The sequence below is a fragment of the Ranitomeya imitator genome, chromosome 8 (assembly GCF_032444005.1).
Source record: "Ranitomeya imitator isolate aRanImi1 chromosome 8, aRanImi1.pri, whole genome shotgun sequence".
Classification (NCBI taxonomy): domain Eukaryota; kingdom Metazoa; phylum Chordata; class Amphibia; order Anura; family Dendrobatidae; genus Ranitomeya; species Ranitomeya imitator.
In genome coordinates, this window is record NC_091289.1 from 131089323 (window position 1) to 131110122 (window position 20800).

General features: G+C 45.3%; 1 protein-coding gene across 2 annotated transcripts in view; it reads left to right on the plus strand.

Annotated features, from left to right (window-relative positions):
* The window catches only part of RNPC3 (RNA binding region (RNP1, RRM) containing 3), a 45790-nt gene that overhangs the window by 24654 nt on the left and 336 nt on the right, over positions 1 to 20800 (plus strand). The window contains exons 10-15 of one of the 2 annotated variants that reach the window (XM_069737375.1): positions 909 to 1091; positions 7769 to 7863; positions 7946 to 8004; positions 11581 to 11713; positions 13565 to 13632; positions 17339 to 17980. In XM_069737375.1, the coding sequence (XP_069593476.1) occupies positions 909 to 1091; positions 7769 to 7863; positions 7946 to 8004; positions 11581 to 11713; positions 13565 to 13624 (530 nt within the window). In that variant the 3' untranslated portion in view covers positions 13625 to 13632; positions 17339 to 17980. Of the gene's footprint in view, positions 1 to 908; positions 1092 to 7768; positions 7864 to 7945; positions 8005 to 11580; positions 11714 to 13564; positions 13633 to 17338; positions 17981 to 20800 lie in introns of those variants that run through there. The other variant, XM_069737376.1, reaches the window with a different exon arrangement.

The following is a 20800-nucleotide window of genomic DNA, read 5'->3' on the forward strand; positions in this document are numbered from 1 at the left end:
ACTTCATGTGTATCCCAAGGTGTTATCACTAAAAATGTCACCTCGGGGAAGAAAAAAACAATCCCTCACTCACCTCCATGGATGTAAAAGTAATAAAGTTACAGATCTCAGAAAATGGCTGCAAACATTTTTTTTGTGTAGATTTTCTTAAATACTAGAAACATATATATGGCAGATTCATAGTTATGAATTTCTGCATTGCTTATTCCACAGGGATTCCCAGCTGTAGAAGAGTTTGCCTTTAGACATCATTATCCTTGATTCATGTGCTCAGATGTAGAAGCATCAGGCTCATGGGGATACGTGATTAGCCCCTTTCCGACCTTAGATGTATAGGTGCGCCTAAGGTCTTTTTCCCCGTGTCTGCTGCGGGCTCCGGCGATGAGCCCTCAACTTTTCCTGCACATGTCAGCTGATATATCATTAGCCGACGTGTCCTTAACAGCCATGGGTGGAATCGTGATCCACCCATGGCTGTTAACATATTAAATGCCTCTGTCAATCTCTGACAGGAGCATTTATCATGCTCACAAACTCTGCTCATCGGCGCCCTGTGGTTGTCATTGCCAGATAGCTATGAGTGCTGCCCTATACCCAAAAACAATTGTGGAATTGCACTTTTTTTTTTTTTTTTTTTTGCAATTTCGCCGCACTTTTTAGAATTTTTTTTCCAGTACGTTGTATGGTAAAATCAATGGTATCGTTCAAAAGTGCAACTCTTCCCACAAAAAAACAAGCCCTTTAATAACCATATTGTCAGAATAATAAAAGTCATGGCTCTGGGAAGAAGGGGAACAAAATACGGAAAAACCCAAGGTGGTGAAGGTGTTAATTCTGATTCTCACAGATGTCCTTATTTTTCCTAATAAATTGTCCAGTTCACTGATCATGTATTTTGATTCCTCCAGCCACTGCTTATCTTTCGGACCCCGAAGTGGAGCCTGGGAGAGACGGAGAAGTTTTTGGGTTTGGAAAGATTTATCCAACTACTGAGCCCAAGGATGAGGAGGAGAATGAGGAGGAGGATGATGATTTGCTAAAGGAGTTTATCTCCAGGAGGGAGCTGGAGAAGGGAAGGGTTTCTAAAGAAGGTACGTGTGTGATGACCGTTATTAGTAATAGTGTGACAGGTATACGGTGTATTTGGCTGACCAAAGATGGGTCTTCTCTTCTGGGAGACACTCTTCATAAAATCAATTGCAAAGCTTAGAAAGAAGAATAACTATTACTCCTTTTGGTAATCGGCCCTTGTATAATGATGACACCGAGATCTATACTGTGGTCTGACATGAACTCTTTAAAAGGGAACAGAAGTTTCATCAAACTTTGTATATTTACTGGCGAATATAAGCAACTTTGTAGTAAATCTTATTGGGGAAATCATCTTTCTTCGCCACTGCCTCCTGGACTTGTCAGCCACAGCCTGGTCTTCATAGGAGAGCTTGCATGGCAGACATGAGGGGGTGGCAGTAAGGGCCCCCACTTAGATGGGAACAGATTGCCAACCCGTCATTCCGTTAGGTGACCGCCATCTTGAAGGCTTAAATTCTATTGCCATGCTTGACAGCAGTATTTTCAGAGGTTAAAGGTTAATGTTCGGGGCGTGGCCTGAGTGTCCATGTGAGCGGACGTGCGGCAGAGAGCTCCCGCTGCTGTGCATTATAAAATCCTGTATAGCCGCCGCTGAACGGCTCCAGGGGAGGCTTACCGGCTGCGGGGTGACCCAGAGAGCTCGGCGGTGCTGAGCGGTAGCGCCGTGAACGGAGAGAATGACTAGGAGAAGGCAGAAGGACGCGGGAGCCGGGGATGCAGGCGCAAGCCAAGATGGCGCCGATGCAAGGGAGATGGCGGATAAAGAGAACGCCGCATGTAAGAAACGCATGGAGGTGGCGGCAAAGCTTCAGCAGTTTGTAAGAGTGGAGGCTGCAGAGGAGGAAACCGGAGCTGATACAGAGGAGGAGGAAGAGAACTCAGCAGGAGAGCATGAGGTACAACAGGGGAGACAGGAGAACAATATGGCGGTGGCAGTAGGGGGATCTGAGGACATGGCGCCAGAAGCTGAGCCTACCCTGAGAGACGTTTTTGCGTTGGTTTCTTCATGTAAACAGTCTCTGACCCAACAGATACAGGAGGTTAAGGGGGACACAGCCCAGATAAACGCAGCCATGCAGAAGATTGACAAACGTGTGGGGGAGGTAGAGGAGAGAGTGAGCACTGCAGAAGATCATATAGTGCAGCTGCAAAAGGCTGAGAAGAAGTTCACTCAAGCAATAGCTGAATTGGCGGCAAAAAATGAGGATCTTGAGAATAGGTCCAGAAGAAATAATATACGCATAGTGGGCATCCCTGAAAAAGCTGAAGGAAGGAATCCAACTGAGTATATTGAAAAATGGCTGTTAGAGACTTTTGGAGATACGGTGCTGACAAAAGTGTTCGCGTGGAGAGAGCGCATAGGGTCCCACCGAAACCACCTGTCCCTGGAGCGAATCTCCGTACCATGCTCGCCAAAATCCTAAATTACAGAGACAGAGACATTATCCTGAGGAAGGCCAGAGACATGACGGATCTCACAGTTGAAGGCCAAAGAATTGCGATTTACCCAGACTATTCTGCCCTGGTTCAGAAACAACGGATGATGTTCACGAGTATCAAGAGACGGCTGAGGGAGTTGGGAGTGCAGTACTCCATGATGTTTCCAGCAAGACTGAGGGTGGTGGCGTTTGAGAAAATTCACTTTTTTCAGAAGCCGGAGGAAGCAACTCAGTGGATTGACATTAATGCTAAAAGGCTTAAAGGAAAAGGAGACTGAAACTGAGGGGGGACTCTGAATGCGATTATTTCTCTGTCAGTTGGAAAAGAGACTTGTAATTAACAACTCAGGGGTTATGGGATGTTAAAGCTGAAGGGTGGAGCTCGGTTGTAATCAGCTACAGTTAAGGGAATGCTATAACGGCTGCTGGGGAAGGGGGAGGAAGGGTAAGCGGCGTATTATAAATTTGTTTAGGTTTCTTGTATTTGCAGGTTAATCAATGTTGAAATCTTGTGACATGTTAAAGAATGTATGGAATTCTGCTATGTACAGTGGCGGGAGGAGGGTTGGGAAGGTACTGCCAATCGGAGTGTTCGCTATGGGCGATGATGCCCCACTCTTGAAAAGAGGCAGAACGGTTAGTTGTGAGAGGGGAAGGGTGGGAAAGGGAGTTGGGATAGGGGGGGTTAGGGACGTTAGACAGCTCATGGTCAAGAATAATGATATAGTTAGAGAAGATGAGCCAATTGATGGGGGGCCATTTTAAGATTTTGAGCTGGAATGTGAGAGGCCTGGCGGAGAAATCGAATAGAATTGACATGGCTCTGGGAAATAAGCTATTAGACACACTAGTTGGGGAGGTGAGATATCTCCCAAGGGCCTTGTCGGACCACAGTCCAATTAAGGTGGAGTTTAAATTGGCGGGAACACAGTCTGTAAATGGGAGGGAATGGAAGATACATCCTAGTTGGTTACATAGTATTGAGATGGAAGGTATAGGACGGGAGGTGGCGGAGTTCTTCTTTTTGAATGATGGGAGTACAGACGCTCTTACGATTTGGGATGCAATGAAGGCGTATCTGAGAGGACTACTGTTTAGAGACATTAGTAGGTGTAAGCGAAGGACGAGAGAGGCAGAAAGGGCGGCAGTTGATGAGTTGAAGGATGCAGAGGATGGGATGGCGACACTGGGAACTCCTGAGGCGGGGAAAAGGCTGAAAAATGCACAAAATCAACTGGAAAAAGTACTGTTGGAAAAAGCTGATAGGAAGCAGGAATTTCAAAGTGTTGTATTACCAGGAGGGAGAAACTGTGGGTCATATGCTGTCGCTGGTAGTGGCTGCTCAGAGGGGTACTTCATATGTACACTCATTGGAGCCTGTAAGTGGAAGCAGAGTATCTGAAACACCGGAGATTTTGAGGACTTTTGCGGACTTTTATGCAGACTTATATTCCTCCCGGGTCGGTGAGTCGGTCGGAGATACATTGACCTTCTTGGAGGGTCTGGATCTGCCGAGACTGAATGAGGTGGATAGGGAGAGCTTGGAAGCCCCTATCACGGAGGAGGAGCGGAGTCGGGCATTGATGTCCATGGCCAATGGGAAGGCGCCTGGGGTCGATGGGTTGCCCGCCGAGATCTATAAAAGTTTGGGAGAAGTGTTAATTCCTAGATTAAAGACGGTTCTGGAGGAAGCTAGGTCCCGGGGGTGCTTACCAGCTTCTATGAGGGAGGCCATAATAGTGGTTATTCCAAAGGAGGATAAGGATTTGGGGAAACCTGAGTCATATCGCCCAATCTCTTTGCTAACTATTGATGTCAAGCTTCTGGCCAAGGTGTTAGCTTCCCGTCTGTCTAGTGTCATTACGGGCCTGGTGCATCCGGATCAGTCTGGCTTTATGCCTGATAGGTCGACGGCAATCAATCTGCGGAGGTTATATGTGAATTTACAGCTGAAGTCTGACAATTGTGGCCGGAGGGTGATTGCGTCACTGGATGCCCATAAGGCGTTTGACAGTGTAGAGTGGGGATATCTATGGCAGGTGTTGAAGAGTATGGGTTTTGGTCCGCAGTTTGTGGCCTGGATTCAGCTGTTGTATTCGCTGCCGACGGCTAGAATCAGGGTGAACGGGGAATTGTCTCAGCCTATAAAGTTGGCTAGAGGCACTAGGCAGGGATGTCCGCTTTCGCCTCTCTTGTTTGCGTTGGCTGTGGAACCACTTGCCGCCAAGATTCGACAATCTGATGGGGTCCCTGGGTTTAGATATGGGGAAGTTGAGGAAAAGATAGCGCTATATGCCGATGACGTGTTGCTGTTTTTGGCTGATCCGGTTGATTCACTGGGAGGGGCCATTGAAATTGTTGAAAGATTCGGGTCCGTATCGGGGCTAACAATTAATTGGGACAAATCGGTTCTGTTTAAGGTGGATGGAGTAGGAGAGAATGCAAGTGTGAATGTGGGTGATGAGCGGCTTAAGGTGGTATCTCATTTTAAATACCTTGGGATATGGATTTCGGTTCCAGTCGCGGAGTTCCTGCATAGAAATCTGACTCCTGTTATGGGGGTGCTCAAGGCAAAGGTAGATGCTTGGAATAAGTTACATTTGTCGGTGGTTGGAAGGATCAATCTCATTAAGATGGTCCTGATGCCTAAAATTTTATACGTTTTACATAACGCGCCAATTTGGATCCCGCGGGAGAAATTCCGACAGATTAATGCCCTCTTTAGAAGCTTGATATGGGGGAGACAGTACCCACGTATTAGCCTGGAGACGCTTCAGCGACCCAAGGAAGATGGTGGTTTGGCTTTGCCCAACCCTGAAGTATACTTTCTTGCAGCCCAGAGTCAGCATTTGAAGGGCTGGGCGCGGGAGGCGTCATCCAGTGCAGTACAACACCTGATGGAAGGGGTGACAGGCCGACGCCCGGTAATGCAATGCTTAGAGGATGGCTCCTTGGGAGCATTGGGGAAGCTATATCCAACCCTGTTCCTGATACGTAAATTATGGAACAGATTGAGGCAGATTCGGGGGGTTACAGGGTTAACCAAATTTACACCAATATGGTCTAACAGTAATTTAAAGGAATTTGCGGCTCTGGGAGGTCTGATGGAGTGGCAGACTAAAGGAATTTGCTTTGTACACCAAATAGTCCAACAACGAGCGTTGAAGTCCTTTTCCCAATTGCAAGCAGAGTTTGGTCTGAGGCCCGCAGGAGAATATCAGTATGCACAGATGAGACATGCTTTTGGAGCTCAAAAAAAAGAGTACTGACATTGGGATTCAGGAGGATATAGTATTGGAGTATGTATGTGGTGACGGGACTACAAAGGGAGTTATTTCCACCCTATATAAGGACCTTATGCACACGTATCTGTTAGATTTCCCCATAAAGGCCAGAGCTAAGTGGGAGAGGGACTTGGGCCCGGTGGAGAAGGAAACATGGGAATCGGTGCTGGAGTGGGTTCCGCGATTGTCATTGAGTGAGCCGTATAGGTTGTCGCAGCTCTATATTATACACAGAGTATATAAATCTCCGGAAGTGCTACATAAAGCGGGGTTGCGTGCTGATTCTGAGTGTCCGAGGTGTGGGTGTGAGAATGCAGGAATTTATCATATGATGTGGACGTGTCCTAGATTGGCCGCTTTTTGGGTGGTAGTTTTGAGTCGGGTGGAAGGAGCGTATAAATGTAGAGTCCTGAGAGATCCGATAATATGCTTGTTGGGATACGTGGATGAAATAGGAGTGGACAACACCTGGAAGATTGCAATCGCTAGGTTACTGTATATGGCTCGGAAAGTGATAGCGCGGAACTGGATAAAGGCAGAACCACCTGCGAGGAGGGAATTTCTTCAATATGTACAACACGGTCTAAAGCTGGAAAAAGGGGTTTACAAGAGACGGGGGAAAATAGAAATGTTTAATAAAATGTGGTCTCCATGGCTTGAATTGGGATGAGGAGTAATAGAAGTTGGGTACTATAGGCTTCAGATAGGTGAGAACTACTTGAGGCACTGGTGGCCTCAGGGGAGTTTAGACTTGGGATGAGCTGTCCTGTGGGGGGGGGGGGGGTTGTTGTGGGTATGTTGGGGATTCTTAAATTAAGAAAAGATGTATGTAACATATTGAAATGTGGATGAGAGAATGATGTTTTCTCTTTTTCTGTTTATCGTTAATAAAAATCTATTTAAATTAAAAAAAAAAAAAAAAAGGTTAATGTTCGTACCTGGGTACAGTTTGGTATAAAAAGTTGGACTCACATTTAGGGGCAAGTCTTTCTCACTGTTGCTGGTCTCTGCCATTGGCTGTGGCGCTGACATCTGTCAATAGTAGTTCGGTGCCAGTCAGTGAGCCCAGCGGCTCTAAGTGGTGCATTCCGTCTACACTGATTGGCTGCCTCACTGACGCACTACATGGAGCAGGCTCAGCTCCTGAACCTGCTCTGTACAGTATTAGTGACAGCATGTATGGCGACCATGCACTAAGGTGTTATAGTGGAGGACATATATTTTTGTTGTAGCTTTATGTTCATTAGCAGTATAGATGAGCCATCTTAAAAATTATTTTAGTCAAAATGAAGTAACTAAATACATGGCCCAGGATATTAAAGGCTATGGACACTTATGACACAGAAAAATATCTTTATAATTATTAATACCTTTTGGGTAAAACTTGCTGCATTTCTATTGCTTAATCCATTTTCAGACCCTGTTTGCATCCTGCTCCTAGTTTTGATTTTTTTTTTTTCCTCCTCCCCTATGGGAGTATCTCTCCTAGTAATATAGGCTGAATACGAGCTGTATATCCAGGATACTGCTGTCTTCTCTAGCTTGTGAATCAGTACTGTTCTGAAACAATATGCTTTCCTCATCTTTAGCTTGTATTCTCTGCCCTCCCTGAAACTGTACATGTTTTCCCCTCCTTGCTCACTGCAGATCTGTGTCAACGGAAAGCGTGTGAGGATCAGGAGAATTTGTATCCTTGTTGCAAAGCACTGAACTTAAGTGCCAAGTGTTACAGTGCAATCCGTTACAGGCCGTGTTGGCAGCCATTTACTACATGGTCAAATTGAGTTGAGTGATCTATTCTGTGATGAGCAGAAGTGCCCCTTTACGCCCTCCTAATGCCCCAATGTGGCTCCTGCCTAGTCTTTGCATGATTGTATGATTTTACTTGTAATGAATCTATAATAAGGATTTTGTGTTTTGTTTTTGGTTGGGGGGTTTCTCTTCTCTTTTTAGAAATGCGAAAGCTCTCTGTGTTTAAGAACTATGATCCCGGAGAGCCAAATTGCAGACTCTATGTGAAAAACTTATCAAAGCAAGTTACAGAAAAGGTATGCCGATACTTTGATTTTTGGATGTGAATTGTTATTCTCTTCATCGCTTTTCAACGTTTTTTGCTTTTCACTTTACCAGGATCTGAAATTTATATTTGGGAAATTTATTGATTTTTCATCTGGCACTGAAGCAAACATGTAAGTTGCATTAGTCGGTGCATGTGTGTGTTTGTTTGTATAAACATTTTATGTTTTAGCCATCTCCTTTTTTAAAATTATTGAATAAATAGTTGGAAAGTGTTTGATCTTAGTTGTTGGTTACTTGTTCTTACTGAAAACAAATCTTGTCTCGTCCTATTAGTGGTCATAAGCCGAGCACTCGCCCCAGCTATTCCGCCATCCCCACCTCATTCACCCCAGCTATTCGGCCATCCCCACCGCACTCGCCCCAGCTATTCCGCCATCCCCACCGCACTCGCCCCAGCTATTCCGCCATCCCCACCGCACTCGCCCCAGCTATTCGGCCATCCCCACCTCATTCGCCCCAGCTATTCCGCCATCCCCACCGCACTCGCCCCAGCTATTCGGCCATCCCCACCTCATTCGCCCCAGCTATTCCGCCATCCCCACCGCACTCGCCCCAGCTATTCGGCCATCCCCACCGCACTCGCCCCAGCTATTCGGCCATCCCCACCGCACTCGCCCCAGCTATTCCGCCATCCCCACCTCATTCACCCCAGCTATTCGGCCATCCCCACCTCATTCGCCCCAGCTATTCCGCCATCCCCACCGCACTCGCCCCACCTATTCGGCCATCCCCACCTCATTCGCCCCAGCTATTCCGCCATCCCCACCTCATTCGCCCCAGCTATTCCGCCATCCCCACCTCATTCGCCCCAGCTATTCCGCCATCCCCACCGCACTCGCCCCAGCTATTCGGCCATCCCCACCTCATTCGCCCCAGCTATTCCGCCATCCCCACCGCACTCGCCCCAGCTATTCCGCCATCCCCACCGCACTCGCCCCAGCTATTCCGCCATCCCCACCGCACTCGCCCCAGCTATTCCGCCATCCCCACCGCACTCGCCCCAGCTATTCGGCCATCCCCACCTCATTCGCCCCAGCTATTCCGCCATCCCCACCGCACTCGCCCCAGCTATTCGGCCATCCCCACCTCATTCGCCCCAGCTATTCCGCCATCCCCACCGCACTCGCCCCAGCTATTCGGCCATCCCCACCGCACTCGCCCCAGCTATTCGGCCATCCCCACCGCACTCGCCCCAGCTATTCCGCCATCCCCACCTCATTCACCCCAGCTATTCGGCCATCCCCACCTCATTCGCCCCAGCTATTCCGCCATCCCCACCGCACTCGCCCCACCTATTCGGCCATCCCCACCTCATTCGCCCCAGCTATTCCGCCATCCCCACCTCATTCGCCCCAGCTATTCCGCCATCCCCACCTCATTCGCCCCAGCTATTCCGCCATCCCCACCTCGTTCGCCCCAGCTATTCCGCCATCCCCACCTCGTTCGCCCCAGCTATTCTGCCATGGGACTTACTCCACCTCACTCGCCCCAGCTATTCGGCCATCCCCACCGCACTCGCCCCAGCTATTCGGCCATCCCCACCTCGTTCGCCTCAGCTATTCCGCCATCCCCACCTCATTCGCCCCAGCTATTCCGCCATCCCCACCTCGTTCGCCCCAGCTATTCCGGAATCCCCACCTCACTCGCCCCAGCTATTCCGCCATCCCCACCTCGTTCGCCTCAGCTATTCCGCCATCCCCACCTCATTCGCCCCAGCTATTCCGCCATCCCCACCTCGTTCGCCCCAGCTATTCCGCCATCCCCACCTCATTCACCCCAGCTATTCCGCCATCCCCACCTCATTCTGCCATGGGACTTACTCCAGTTTGCGGACACAGTCGGTATATGGGGACTGTGTATTAGGATTCCCTGCCACTGCGGGACCTTTATCTGCACGGACTTTATATGGACCTGCACGGATTCCATATGACAGAACTTTCTTTTAGGACTATCTAACTGACAGACCCACTGGTCATCGTTTTTGTATTTGAATAGAACTCCCCTGATGATTCTCCCCTAGTGGAGTTGAAACGCGTTGGGAGATAAAGAGACATTGTATTTATTTTGCTTTTTTTTCTGGTTGGTGGGTGTCTATAGCAGGACCTACTTGGGGCCTGTCCTTGTCAGGACAGGAGCTCTTGGGGGGTTTACAGGGAGGACAGTAACGACTCAATTTTTCCCTACCCTTCAGTCTGATGCTTATTATTGGAACCACTCCCCCTACAGAAACGTGAGGGGATATTTATATGTCCGTCTAATTGGTAAGACCGCTCCAATTTTTTATCTTGAGCACTGTTTCACTTGAGCACATTATGTAATGTCTATATATGTGTTTGTTAGGATCCGAGGTTTTTATTTATGTATATATTAAAAGTTACGTTTTATTTAGTGGATATCCTCCACAGCTATTTCTACTTTTGATCCAGAGGATATAGACACTGCCTATTCTATTATATGCCCTAGCTGCGTCTTTGCCTATTCCGCCATCCCCACCTCATTCGCCCCAGCTATTCCGCCATCCCCACCTCATTCGCCCCAGCTATTCCGCCATCCCCACCTCATTCGCCTCAGCTATTCCGCCATCCCCACCTCATTCGCCTCAGCTATTCCGCCATCCCCACCTCACTCGCCCCAGCTATTCCGCCATCCCCACCTCATTCACCCCAGCTATAACGCCATCCCCACCTCATTCACCCCAGCTATTCCGCCATCCCCACCTCATTCGCCTCAGCTATTCCGCCATCCCCACCTCACTCGCCCCAGCTATTCCGCCATCCCCACCTCATTCGCCTCAGCTATTCCGCCAACCACTCGCCCCAGCTATTCCGCCATCCCCACCTCATTCACCCCTGCTATTCCGCCATCTCCACCTCATTCACCCCAGCTATTCCGCCATCCCCACCTCATTCGCCTCAGCTATTCCGACATCCCCACCTCATTCGCCTCAGCTATTCCGCCATCCCCACCTCATTCGCCTCAGCTATTCCGCCAACCACTCGCCCCAGCTATTCCGCCATCCCCACCTCATTCGCCCCAGCTATTCCGCCATCCCCACCTCATTCACCCCAGCTATTCCGCCATCCCCACCTCATTCGCCCCAGCTAATCCGCCATCCCCACCTCATTCACCCCAGCTAATCCGCCATCCCCACCTCATTCACCCCAGCTATTCCGCCATCCCCACCTCACTCGCCCCAGCTATTCCGCCAACCACTTGCCCCAGCTATTTTGCCAACCTCCGCTTACAAGCCAACCACTTGCCTCGGCTGTTCCGCCAACCGCAGCTTATGAGCCAACCTCCACCCCAGCTGTTCCGCCAACCTCAGCTTATAAGCCAACCCCAGCTTACGAGCCAACCACTTGCCCCAGCTATTTTGCCAACCTCCGCTTACAAGCTAACCACTTGTCCCAGCTATTCCGCCAACCCCAACTTACAAGCTAACCACTTGCCCCAGCTATTCCGCCAACCCCAGCTTACGAGCCAACCACTTGCCCCAGCTATTCCGCCAACCCCAGCTTACGAGCCAACCACTTGCCCCAGCTATTCCGCCAACCCCAGCTTACGAGCCAACCACTTGCCCCAGCTATTTTGCCAACCTCAGCTTACGAGCCAACCACTTGCCCCAGCTATTTCGCCAACCTCAGCTTACGAGCCAACCACTCACCCCAGCTATTTCAATATTGCAGGTTTGATATTCGGCTTATGACAGAAGGACGGATGAAGGGACAAGCATTTATAGGCTTTCCCAATGAAGATGTTGCTGCAAAGGCCTTGAAGCACACCCATGGATATGTACTTTTCAACAAACCAATGGTCATTGTATCCTTTTATGAAACTTGTCTTTTACGTTTTGCAGATTAGTTATTGCTACAGAGAGCCACAAATTAATCATTGATCACCATGACAACTGTTGTATATTCTATAGGGGTAAAGATCCTAATTCCAGGGGGATCACTATCTGGGCTTGAACAAGTTTTGATAACAGCTGTTTTATCTCCTGCAGCTCTGCTAGTCCTCTGTCATGAGTTTTTGCTATGTAGTTCTTAATATTCTTGAACGCTGGCTATTGCTGCCCCCACACGCCCTCCATTGGCATTTTTCTGTATTCACAGCATAAGCCTTTTTATCAATAATGTTTGTAGGCTTAGACAGAACATATTGAGAGGACTAACAGAACTACTGTAAATTAAATTATGAATTTATCATACTACAGCCAACTCTGGTTTGTGCTGATGAAAAAGTTTGGAACTTCGAAATGCGTTGACTAATAAACCACATTCCTAGATATTGTCTACTGTACGGCAGCACAGATTAACACATACATTCCTTTTATCTTTAAAATCCGTAGATAACATATAACTTTTTTGCTAAATAAAGGTGTTTAGAGAAATGTTTAATATTTAAAAGTATTTTATTTTGTTACATTTCTCAGAGAACCCCTTTAAATATCTCCTGGAATTGGAGATGGTGCTACTTAGTGATACTAGCCTGCTAGGATGCGAAATTTACAACGGAGTGTTGTACTTTTTTCTTTTTCTTTTCAATGTTTTTTTTATTGATTTTTGTAAAACAACAGATACAAACATACATAAAATACAAGAAACGACAATAGTGAAACTTCGAGTAAGAGCTCTTAGAACAGGTATAGAGCTTTGAGGCTACTCAGAATATATAAAGGTAAGACAAGTGTAATATATGAAAGATAAGCAGTAATCAATTGAAGGATAGGAGTGTTGTACTTAAAAGAATCTGTTAGGCTATGTGAACACGTTCAGGATTTCTTGCAGAAAATTCCTGAGAAAAACCTGAAATTTTCTGCAAGAAATCTGCATGTGTTTTTTGAGCGTTTTTGATGCGTTTTTGATGTGTTTTTCCGGACATTTCCCAATGCATTTTATAGTGGGAAATCCGAAAAAAAAAACAGCAAAATTTAATGAACATGCTGTGTTTTTACCGCGATGCATTTTTTCGCAGAAAAAAAAACGCATCGTGCACAAAACATGCGGAATTCATTCTAAATGATGGGATGCATATTGTATGCTGTTTTTTTGTGGTTTTATAGCGTTTTTATCGCGAAAAATCAGCAACGTGTGCACACAGCCTTAACCAAGTTTTTTTAAACAATGTCTGATGGCAGCATAATCTAGGGGTACAAACCCAAATGTCAGTGTTTCACGTTTTCTGAATGCTGAGCTCTGTATAACCCCCTCCACCCCACATCACTGATTGAAAGCTTTCTGAAAATACTGTGCATAGGCAGAAAGCTGCCAATCATTGGTTGTGGTGGGGTTTTACAGAGCTCAGCCGATTAGTCTGCTGCTGATAAAACATTGATTTTTATTAAAGCTAAGGTAAACAGCTCAGTAAGTTCCACAATGCTAGAATCCAGGTCTATGGCTTTATATTATGCTGCTCTCTGATTAGGTGCCATAACCTGGTGAGAGATTTGCTTGAACTGTTCTGTAAGGAACAGATGAGAACTATATATATTGTGCTGCACTTTAATCTCTCCGTGCAGGTTGTATATATTGATGGATAAGAGTAGCTGGCCTTTAGCAATTGCATTAAATGCAGAAACAGAGTTAACTTCAAAACTAGTCTGTATATGTGATATCTGTATATCTGTATACATGTAACTTCTGCTTCGTTATTACCTTAAGTCAACACCAGCAATTTGCCCGATCGGCTCGTCCAAAGCCTAACGCTGTTAAAACCCGGACCAAGAGATAGTGGTGTAGGTAAGTTCTACAAGTCTTGGTAGCGTGCACCTGGGTGACGGCCACATCTCAGGGACACTAGAAATGAGGAAGGCTTCTTTGTTAGGACTGCTCTTATCTTAACACGAATGGTGAAAAGAGAAGTGATTATAATATTTCATTCTTATTAAATGTCAATTCCCAAAACAAAACCTTCAATTAATTAAAAGCGGAACATTTACTTTTCCAAGTAGGAAGCCATCGAGATTAAAATATGATTGATGGTTTCAACGCCAATCTTTTCAGCTGGGACACTTGTGTCATTTCACAGTGGTGGGGTCCCAAGTGAAACGCTTTAAATTTCTCAGCATCAGGCGCTCCCAGTTGTCTTAAGAATCAGTCATTTGATTGCCTGTAACTTACATAGAGAGCATTCCTACATTACATTGTGGTATCATTATTACATTTCCTTTAATTGTCTGCATGTTTCAGGACTGAAAACTCCCAAGGAGTAACAAAGCTGTTGGCCATAAACAGATCTTTCTAAATTTCAACCCCTTTAATTGTCTCTTGATGACAAAAGTATGGGACACCGCACTTAAACGGGTTGTCCTGGACTTTTTATATTGCTGATCTATCCTTGTGATAGGTCATTAACATCTCATAGGTGGGTGCGTGACACCCTGCACCATCTTCAACCGGCTGTTCTTTTTCACGAGATGGCCAGATGTGCTCAGTTGCGGAGCAGAACTACACAGCTTTATCTGTACAGTACCTGCAGCCAGATAAGTCCACACCCAAATAATTCGAATAAGGGCACATGTGGACTACGTTGTCGTAGACACTGTACGGCTCACTTAGCTGTACGCTCTGCCACTGCACACATATGGCTGGCATCGGGAACAGCTGATCGGCAGGGGTACTTGATGCTGCTTCCCTATCAATCAGATATTCATGACTTAGCTTAAGGATAGGCCAGCAAAATAAAAGTCCTTGTCACAAATTCAATTTAATTTTTCAGTTGGTCCCATTGTCAGAGGTGTATAAAGTCCATCCCTTCGCCATGCAGTCTGCCTTTACACACAATTGTCATTCTAAAGAGTTCACTGAATTTGAGTACGACACCATGGTAGGATGCCACCATTGCAACGATGGTTCACGAGATTACCCTTTTAGGTATTCCCCGGTCATCTCACAATGGTTTTACTGAAAAGCATTTAGGAACTACAGCAACTCTATGAAGCGGACACGTATTAGGTTAGAGTGGGATTACCAAGTGATGAGACGCATTATGCAGAAAAGTTGCTAAAAAACACAGTACCAAACTTTCTTTGGCATTAACTTCAGCTCAAAAACTGTATGGCAAGACCTTTATGGCAAACGTTTCAATGGCCGGGAAGCTGCACGTGAGTCTGACATTGCTTTACATCCCTCCACCCTATGTGTGGCAATCATCATGGCACTCAGGAGCAGTGCAAACATAGACAAAATGATTCTTCACTTTGCACATCTGGCATCTCTTGCACAAGTCTGTGTTTAGTGAAGGCAAGGAGAACGTTGCCTGCTTTACTGCTTTGTGCCAACTGTACACCATGTTCCAAATTGTTATGCAAATTGGATTTAAGGGTCATAAACATTTAATTGTTTTTCAAATAAACTCATGGATTTCATTGTGTCTCAGGGCTCAATGGATCACTGAAGTCAATTTTAAATACGTGATTAGTTTTCCAGGTGATTCTAATTAAAGGAAAGCTACTTAAAAATGATGTTTCACATTATTAAGCAGGCCACAGTTTTCAAGTAACATGGGAAAGAAAAAGGATCTCTCTGCTACCGAAAAGCACCAAATAGTGCAATGCCTTGGTCAAGGGATGAAAACATTAGATATTTCCTGAACACTTAAGCGTGATCATCGTACTGTTAAGAGATTTGTGGCTGAATCTGAGCACAGACATGTTTGTGCTGATAAAGGCATAATGAGGAAGGTTTCTGTTAGGCAAGTTCATCGGATTAAGAGAGCAGCTGCTAAAAAGCCATTACAAACCAGCAAACAGATATTTGAAGCTGCTGGTGCCTCTGGAGTACCTCGAACCTCAAGGTGTAGGATCCTTCAAAGGCTTGCTGTGGTGCATAAACCTACTATTCGGCCACCTCTAAACAGTGTTCACAAGCAGAAACGGTTGCAGTGGGTCCAGACATGCATGAAGACTAAATTTCAAACCGTCTTGTTTACTGATGAGTGTCGAGTAACTCTGGATGGTCCAGATGGATGGAGTAGTGGATGATTGGTGGAGGCCACCATGTCCCAACAAGGCTGCGACGTCAGCAAGGAGGTGGAGGAGTCATGTTTTGGGATGGAATCACGGGGAAACAGTTGGTAGGGCCCTTTAAGGTTCCTGAAGGTGTGAAAATGACCTCTGACTGACAACTTTCTTCCATGGTCTAAAAAGCAGAAACGTGCCTTGAGGAGCAAAATCATCTTCATGCTGACAATGCACCATCTCATGCTGCAAAGAATACCTCTGAGTCATTGGCTGCTATGGACATAAAAGGAGATAAACTCATGGTGTGGCCACCATCTTCCCCTGACCTCAACCCTCTAGAGAACCATTGGAGTAGTATCAAGCAAAAGATCTATGAGGGTGGGAGGCCGTTCACATCAAAACAGGCAGCTCCGGGAGGCTTCAATGGATGCAAGAATTGTGAAGGTGATATCAAAGAAGGGGTCCTATGTTAACATGTAACTTGGCCTTTTAGGATGTTTTGGAGTTAAATAGCTTTTTTGTTCAGTGAATGTGACCTCCTAATGCTGCAAATTCCACAAATGAGCATTGTCAGTTCTTTAACACATATCAAATGTTTAGAAATTCTACTGTGCCTAATAATTTGGAACAGTGCATTTTGAGTTTTTATTTATTTTGGAGATTATACTGTTATCTTTGGGAGGTTTCTTCACTAAAATTCGATGTATATTCTAATGGGTGATGACTTTTATTAGACTGACAGTCATTTGCACCGACCATTTAGGAAAACAGAAAAATATAATTTGCATGATAATTTGGAACATGGTGTACAGTTAGGTGCAGGAGAGATCATGTTATAGGGTTGTTTTTCTGGAGTTGGCCTAGACCCTTAGTTCTAGTGAAGTGAAATCTTAATGCTCCAGCATATGAAGACGTTTTGAACAATTCTAGCTTCCATCTTTTTGGGAACAGTTTGAAGGCCCCTTTCTGTTCTGTGTCTCTGCCCCCGTACAGAAAGCGCACGGTCCATGAAGGCATGGCTGGGTGAGTTTGGGGAACAGGACTGGTATATAACAGAGCTCAGACCTCAACCTCATTGAACAATTTTAGGATTATCTAGAATGGAAATTGCAAGCTTGTCCCTCTCATCCAACATCAGTGTCTGACTTCACAAATGATCTTATGGATGAATGAGCAAAAAATCTCAGATTCCACCAAAATCTTGTTGAAAGCTTTCCCAGAAGAGTGGAAGCTTTATCCGCTGCAATGGGGGACCACTCTTATTCATGTCTTTAGACTTAGAATGGGAGGTCATAGAAGCTCCTGTAGAATAAATTTGCAAGTGTCCCAATAGTTTTGACTATATAGCACATGTCTAATATACTGCAGGTGGCACGGTTTCCATCTACGGCAGCCACGATCCATTGTAGTTTGTAATTTGTCTTTACGTCTTCTGTCGAGCACAGACCTTGCACTGAAAACAATTGCTATTCTTCTCCTTAAAGGATGGCCTTGTAGCTGATGTTTGACATGAAAAAAATGTATCCTTTCCTGTTGTATCCTTTTGCTCCAGTTGATTTTTTTGTAAGCCCCACATGAAGAACAGATGTAAGATCCTGGTCATATTTTCGCTCCTGTGCATTTTGTTTTACTTCACTTTCGTATAGAAGCAAGCATGTTGGTCATGTGCAGACTAAAGTGGTGTTGTTTTTTTTTCAGAATTAAAACAATAATGCCTCAAAGCAGAGATTGTGATAAAATTACAAAATGGCTTGCAGTTGCCTGGTAAATCCCTGATTACGTCAATTGAGAACTGCAAGCGCATAGGATTCCTGCAGCCAATTACTGCACCCACTGTGATGCTTGTATACACTGCATATGACCACTGATTAGCTGCAGCGGTCTTTTGCACATGGTTGTCACATCACTGCAGGAGCGTTAACCAAGACTAGTCGGATTTAACTGGTATCACTAACTGTATATACTCAAGTATAAGTAGACCCAAGTATAAGCAGAGTCACCTAATTTTGCCATGAAAAACTGGGAAAACGTATTAACTCGAGTATAAGCCAAGTATGTATTGTTCCCTCATCCCTGTCCTTGTATGCATGGCTCCTTGTCCCCGTCCTTGTATGCATGGCTACTATAAAAAAAAAAAAGAAAAAAAAACATCCTACTTACCTTCCCTGCACGCCCTCGCTGCATCTCATTCTGGCGCCAGCAGCTCTTCCGGCCAAATGATCACGTTTCCCCGCTCATTAAAGTAATGAATAGTCACTCCATGCCTATGGGAGTGGAGAAGGGTGAATATTCATTACCTTAATAATCGCTCGGCTGGAAGAATGGCACCGGAAGGAGATGCAACGAGGGCGCGAAGGGAAGGTATGTAGGTTTCGGCTGTAATTGCGTGCTGTAAGAGAAATGAATATTCACAGCGCAGTGAATTTTCATTTCTCTTTAGCAGCGGGCTCAGTTACAGCCGCAAGCTGCTGCCTCTGTGACCAACTGCTCCGCCTTCCCCGCCGTCTTCCTGGGACAATGACTCGTGTATATACCGAGGGGGCGTTTTTGGCACACAAAAAAATGTGCTGCTAAACTCTGCTTATACACAAGTGTATACAGTATTTTATGACAGCCCCTGTTTTAGGCAATGTTTAAAAAATCACTATTAACCTGCAGATAATATATAGCATTAAAAAGTTGCCGGACTGCAGTACAGAAAGTGGCTACCAGGAGAAAATTAATTTTATTCAGTCATGCAGCACTGTGAGCGGTAGCAGCTGTAAGCACAACCTGGCAATCTGACTAACAGCTAGCCCTGTACAGAGGTACTGTAAAGCCGTCTAGGAGTCCAAGTGCTGGTTGTGCTTACAGTTGCTGCTCACAATGCTATGAACTGTCGGTTTGCAGTTTTTTGGAGGAATTAAGACTTTTCCCCGGTAGCTGAACTTTCAGTCAGGCAGCCGGTCACCTTAATGCTGTTGACCTACAGACTATCCTATATCTGCAGATTTATAGCGTTATCTGAGCTGACGGGTTCCGAAAAAAGCAACTTAAATCCCCAAAAAGAACAGCCAGACACAAAAGACATATACGAACAGACGCTCCTGCAGAGCGCTGCAATTCTTATAGCATGGTGAAAAGAAAAGACCCACTTCAAATTAAGCAGAACAGGCAAAAGCACATGAATTTGATGCTTCGGGATATAAAGGAACAGTCTCAGTCGGGAGATCTATTTATAAAGGAGGATCTGAATATGGTTTGGATGCTTTCTAAAGGAATGGGGTTTGGAGTGGACTTTTAGAGATGTCCCCCCACAGATACTGATATCTCGGACCAATCCAGATTAGACTGTGAAGGAAGGAGTCTACATTTTGGGTGAGACTGTTCCTTTATATACCGCAGCATCAAATTCATGTGCTTTTGCCTGTTCTGCTTAATTTGAAGTCATTATATGCAGACTGTAAGATGTCTATTGGTATTAGGTGTTGATGGTGCAAATCTTTTAAATAAAGGGTGCTTTCTTTTCACCATGCTGTAAGAATTGCAGCGCTCTGCAGGAGCGTCTGTCAGTATATGTATTTTGTGTCTGGATGTTCTTTTTGTGGATTTAAGTTGCTTTTTTCTGAGCCTGATGGCCTTTTAAAGGTTTATATTAAAAGTTATCTTTTAAATTAACTACAGATCTACCTTGCTGCACATACTGTTAATCTGATTGGTGGTATTTAGTATTTTTTCCTTTCTGAGCTGACGGGTTCCTTTTAAATGGTTTTTATATGCATTTTGTTTGACTGGGGGTCCTTTTTTATGATGTCTTATAAGGAATGTAAATTCCTTTGCAAAACAGAGTTGTATGATCCTTTTTTTCATTTTTTGTCTTCCATTTACACTCTGGCATGTCTCCATGAATTCATGACATTTGAATTTTTAGCAATTTGCTCCAATTTAGTTAGAAAATTACATTTGCATGAAATGTGTTCACTGGGAATTGAATGTGCCTTTAGAATTCCCTGTGGTCGCCAGAGCCCACACCCTAATAAATGCAGCTCCCTGTCCAGTCCTCTGTAATGCTCTCTGCAGCCTCTTCCTCATCATCCTCACTTTGCACAGGGACTTTCAGCACTAAGTAGACCGCTGATGTCACGATTTACATTTCCTGAGGCCTTTTTCGTGTGTTAAGCCGATTTATGTCGTGATAGTAGTGGGTTTTTTTTCTCATTTTTTGTCTCTTCACTAAGCAAATTGTTGGCTGACTGCCGCTTTGCTGAATTCACACAGTGCGAATAAACAAATGCCAAGAATCGGGAGAATCAGATTTTTATTTTTTTTTTTTTTTCATAGAATTGGATGAGAGCTCAAACTGATCCGCTCCTTACTAGTGTCTACTGTTCAAAGCCCACTTTTTTTGCTAGCTGTATATTTGGTGTTTCTGTTTGGCTTGATTGATCTGCACGGAATAGCTCAAAGGGATTGTGCCAAGTTTGTATCGTGGGTCTGCCTCCGAGAATCCCACCAATTTCAAGAACAAAGTTTTGAACAGAGTAACGAACGCTGAGTATGCATACTCAGAAAGAATGAATGAATGACTGGAGGTGTATATTTTAAACATTTTAGATGGCTCTTCACAGGCAAACATTTGATAGGACTATTCTTGTCGACTACAGTTACAGATTCTGGTACATGTGTTAAGACTTACTGAATGATACTGTGATGTGACCGTTTCTAAATGGCAGCTTGCCATTAGATTCATGCTGTCTGTGGGTCAAACAGCATGAAGCAGACACTGACTCTACATGACTGCTTTGTTTCAGAGAAAATTGTTTGAAAAGCCATCTGAGAACTATGGAGAGAGACCGGACTAGTCTGATGTCCCTAGCCACCTTCTCCCCATCCTGCCTCAATTGTTTGATGGGCCTTTCCTTGTGTACTCTCTCCCATTGAGCTAGTCGGGTGTTTCTCCCTACAGC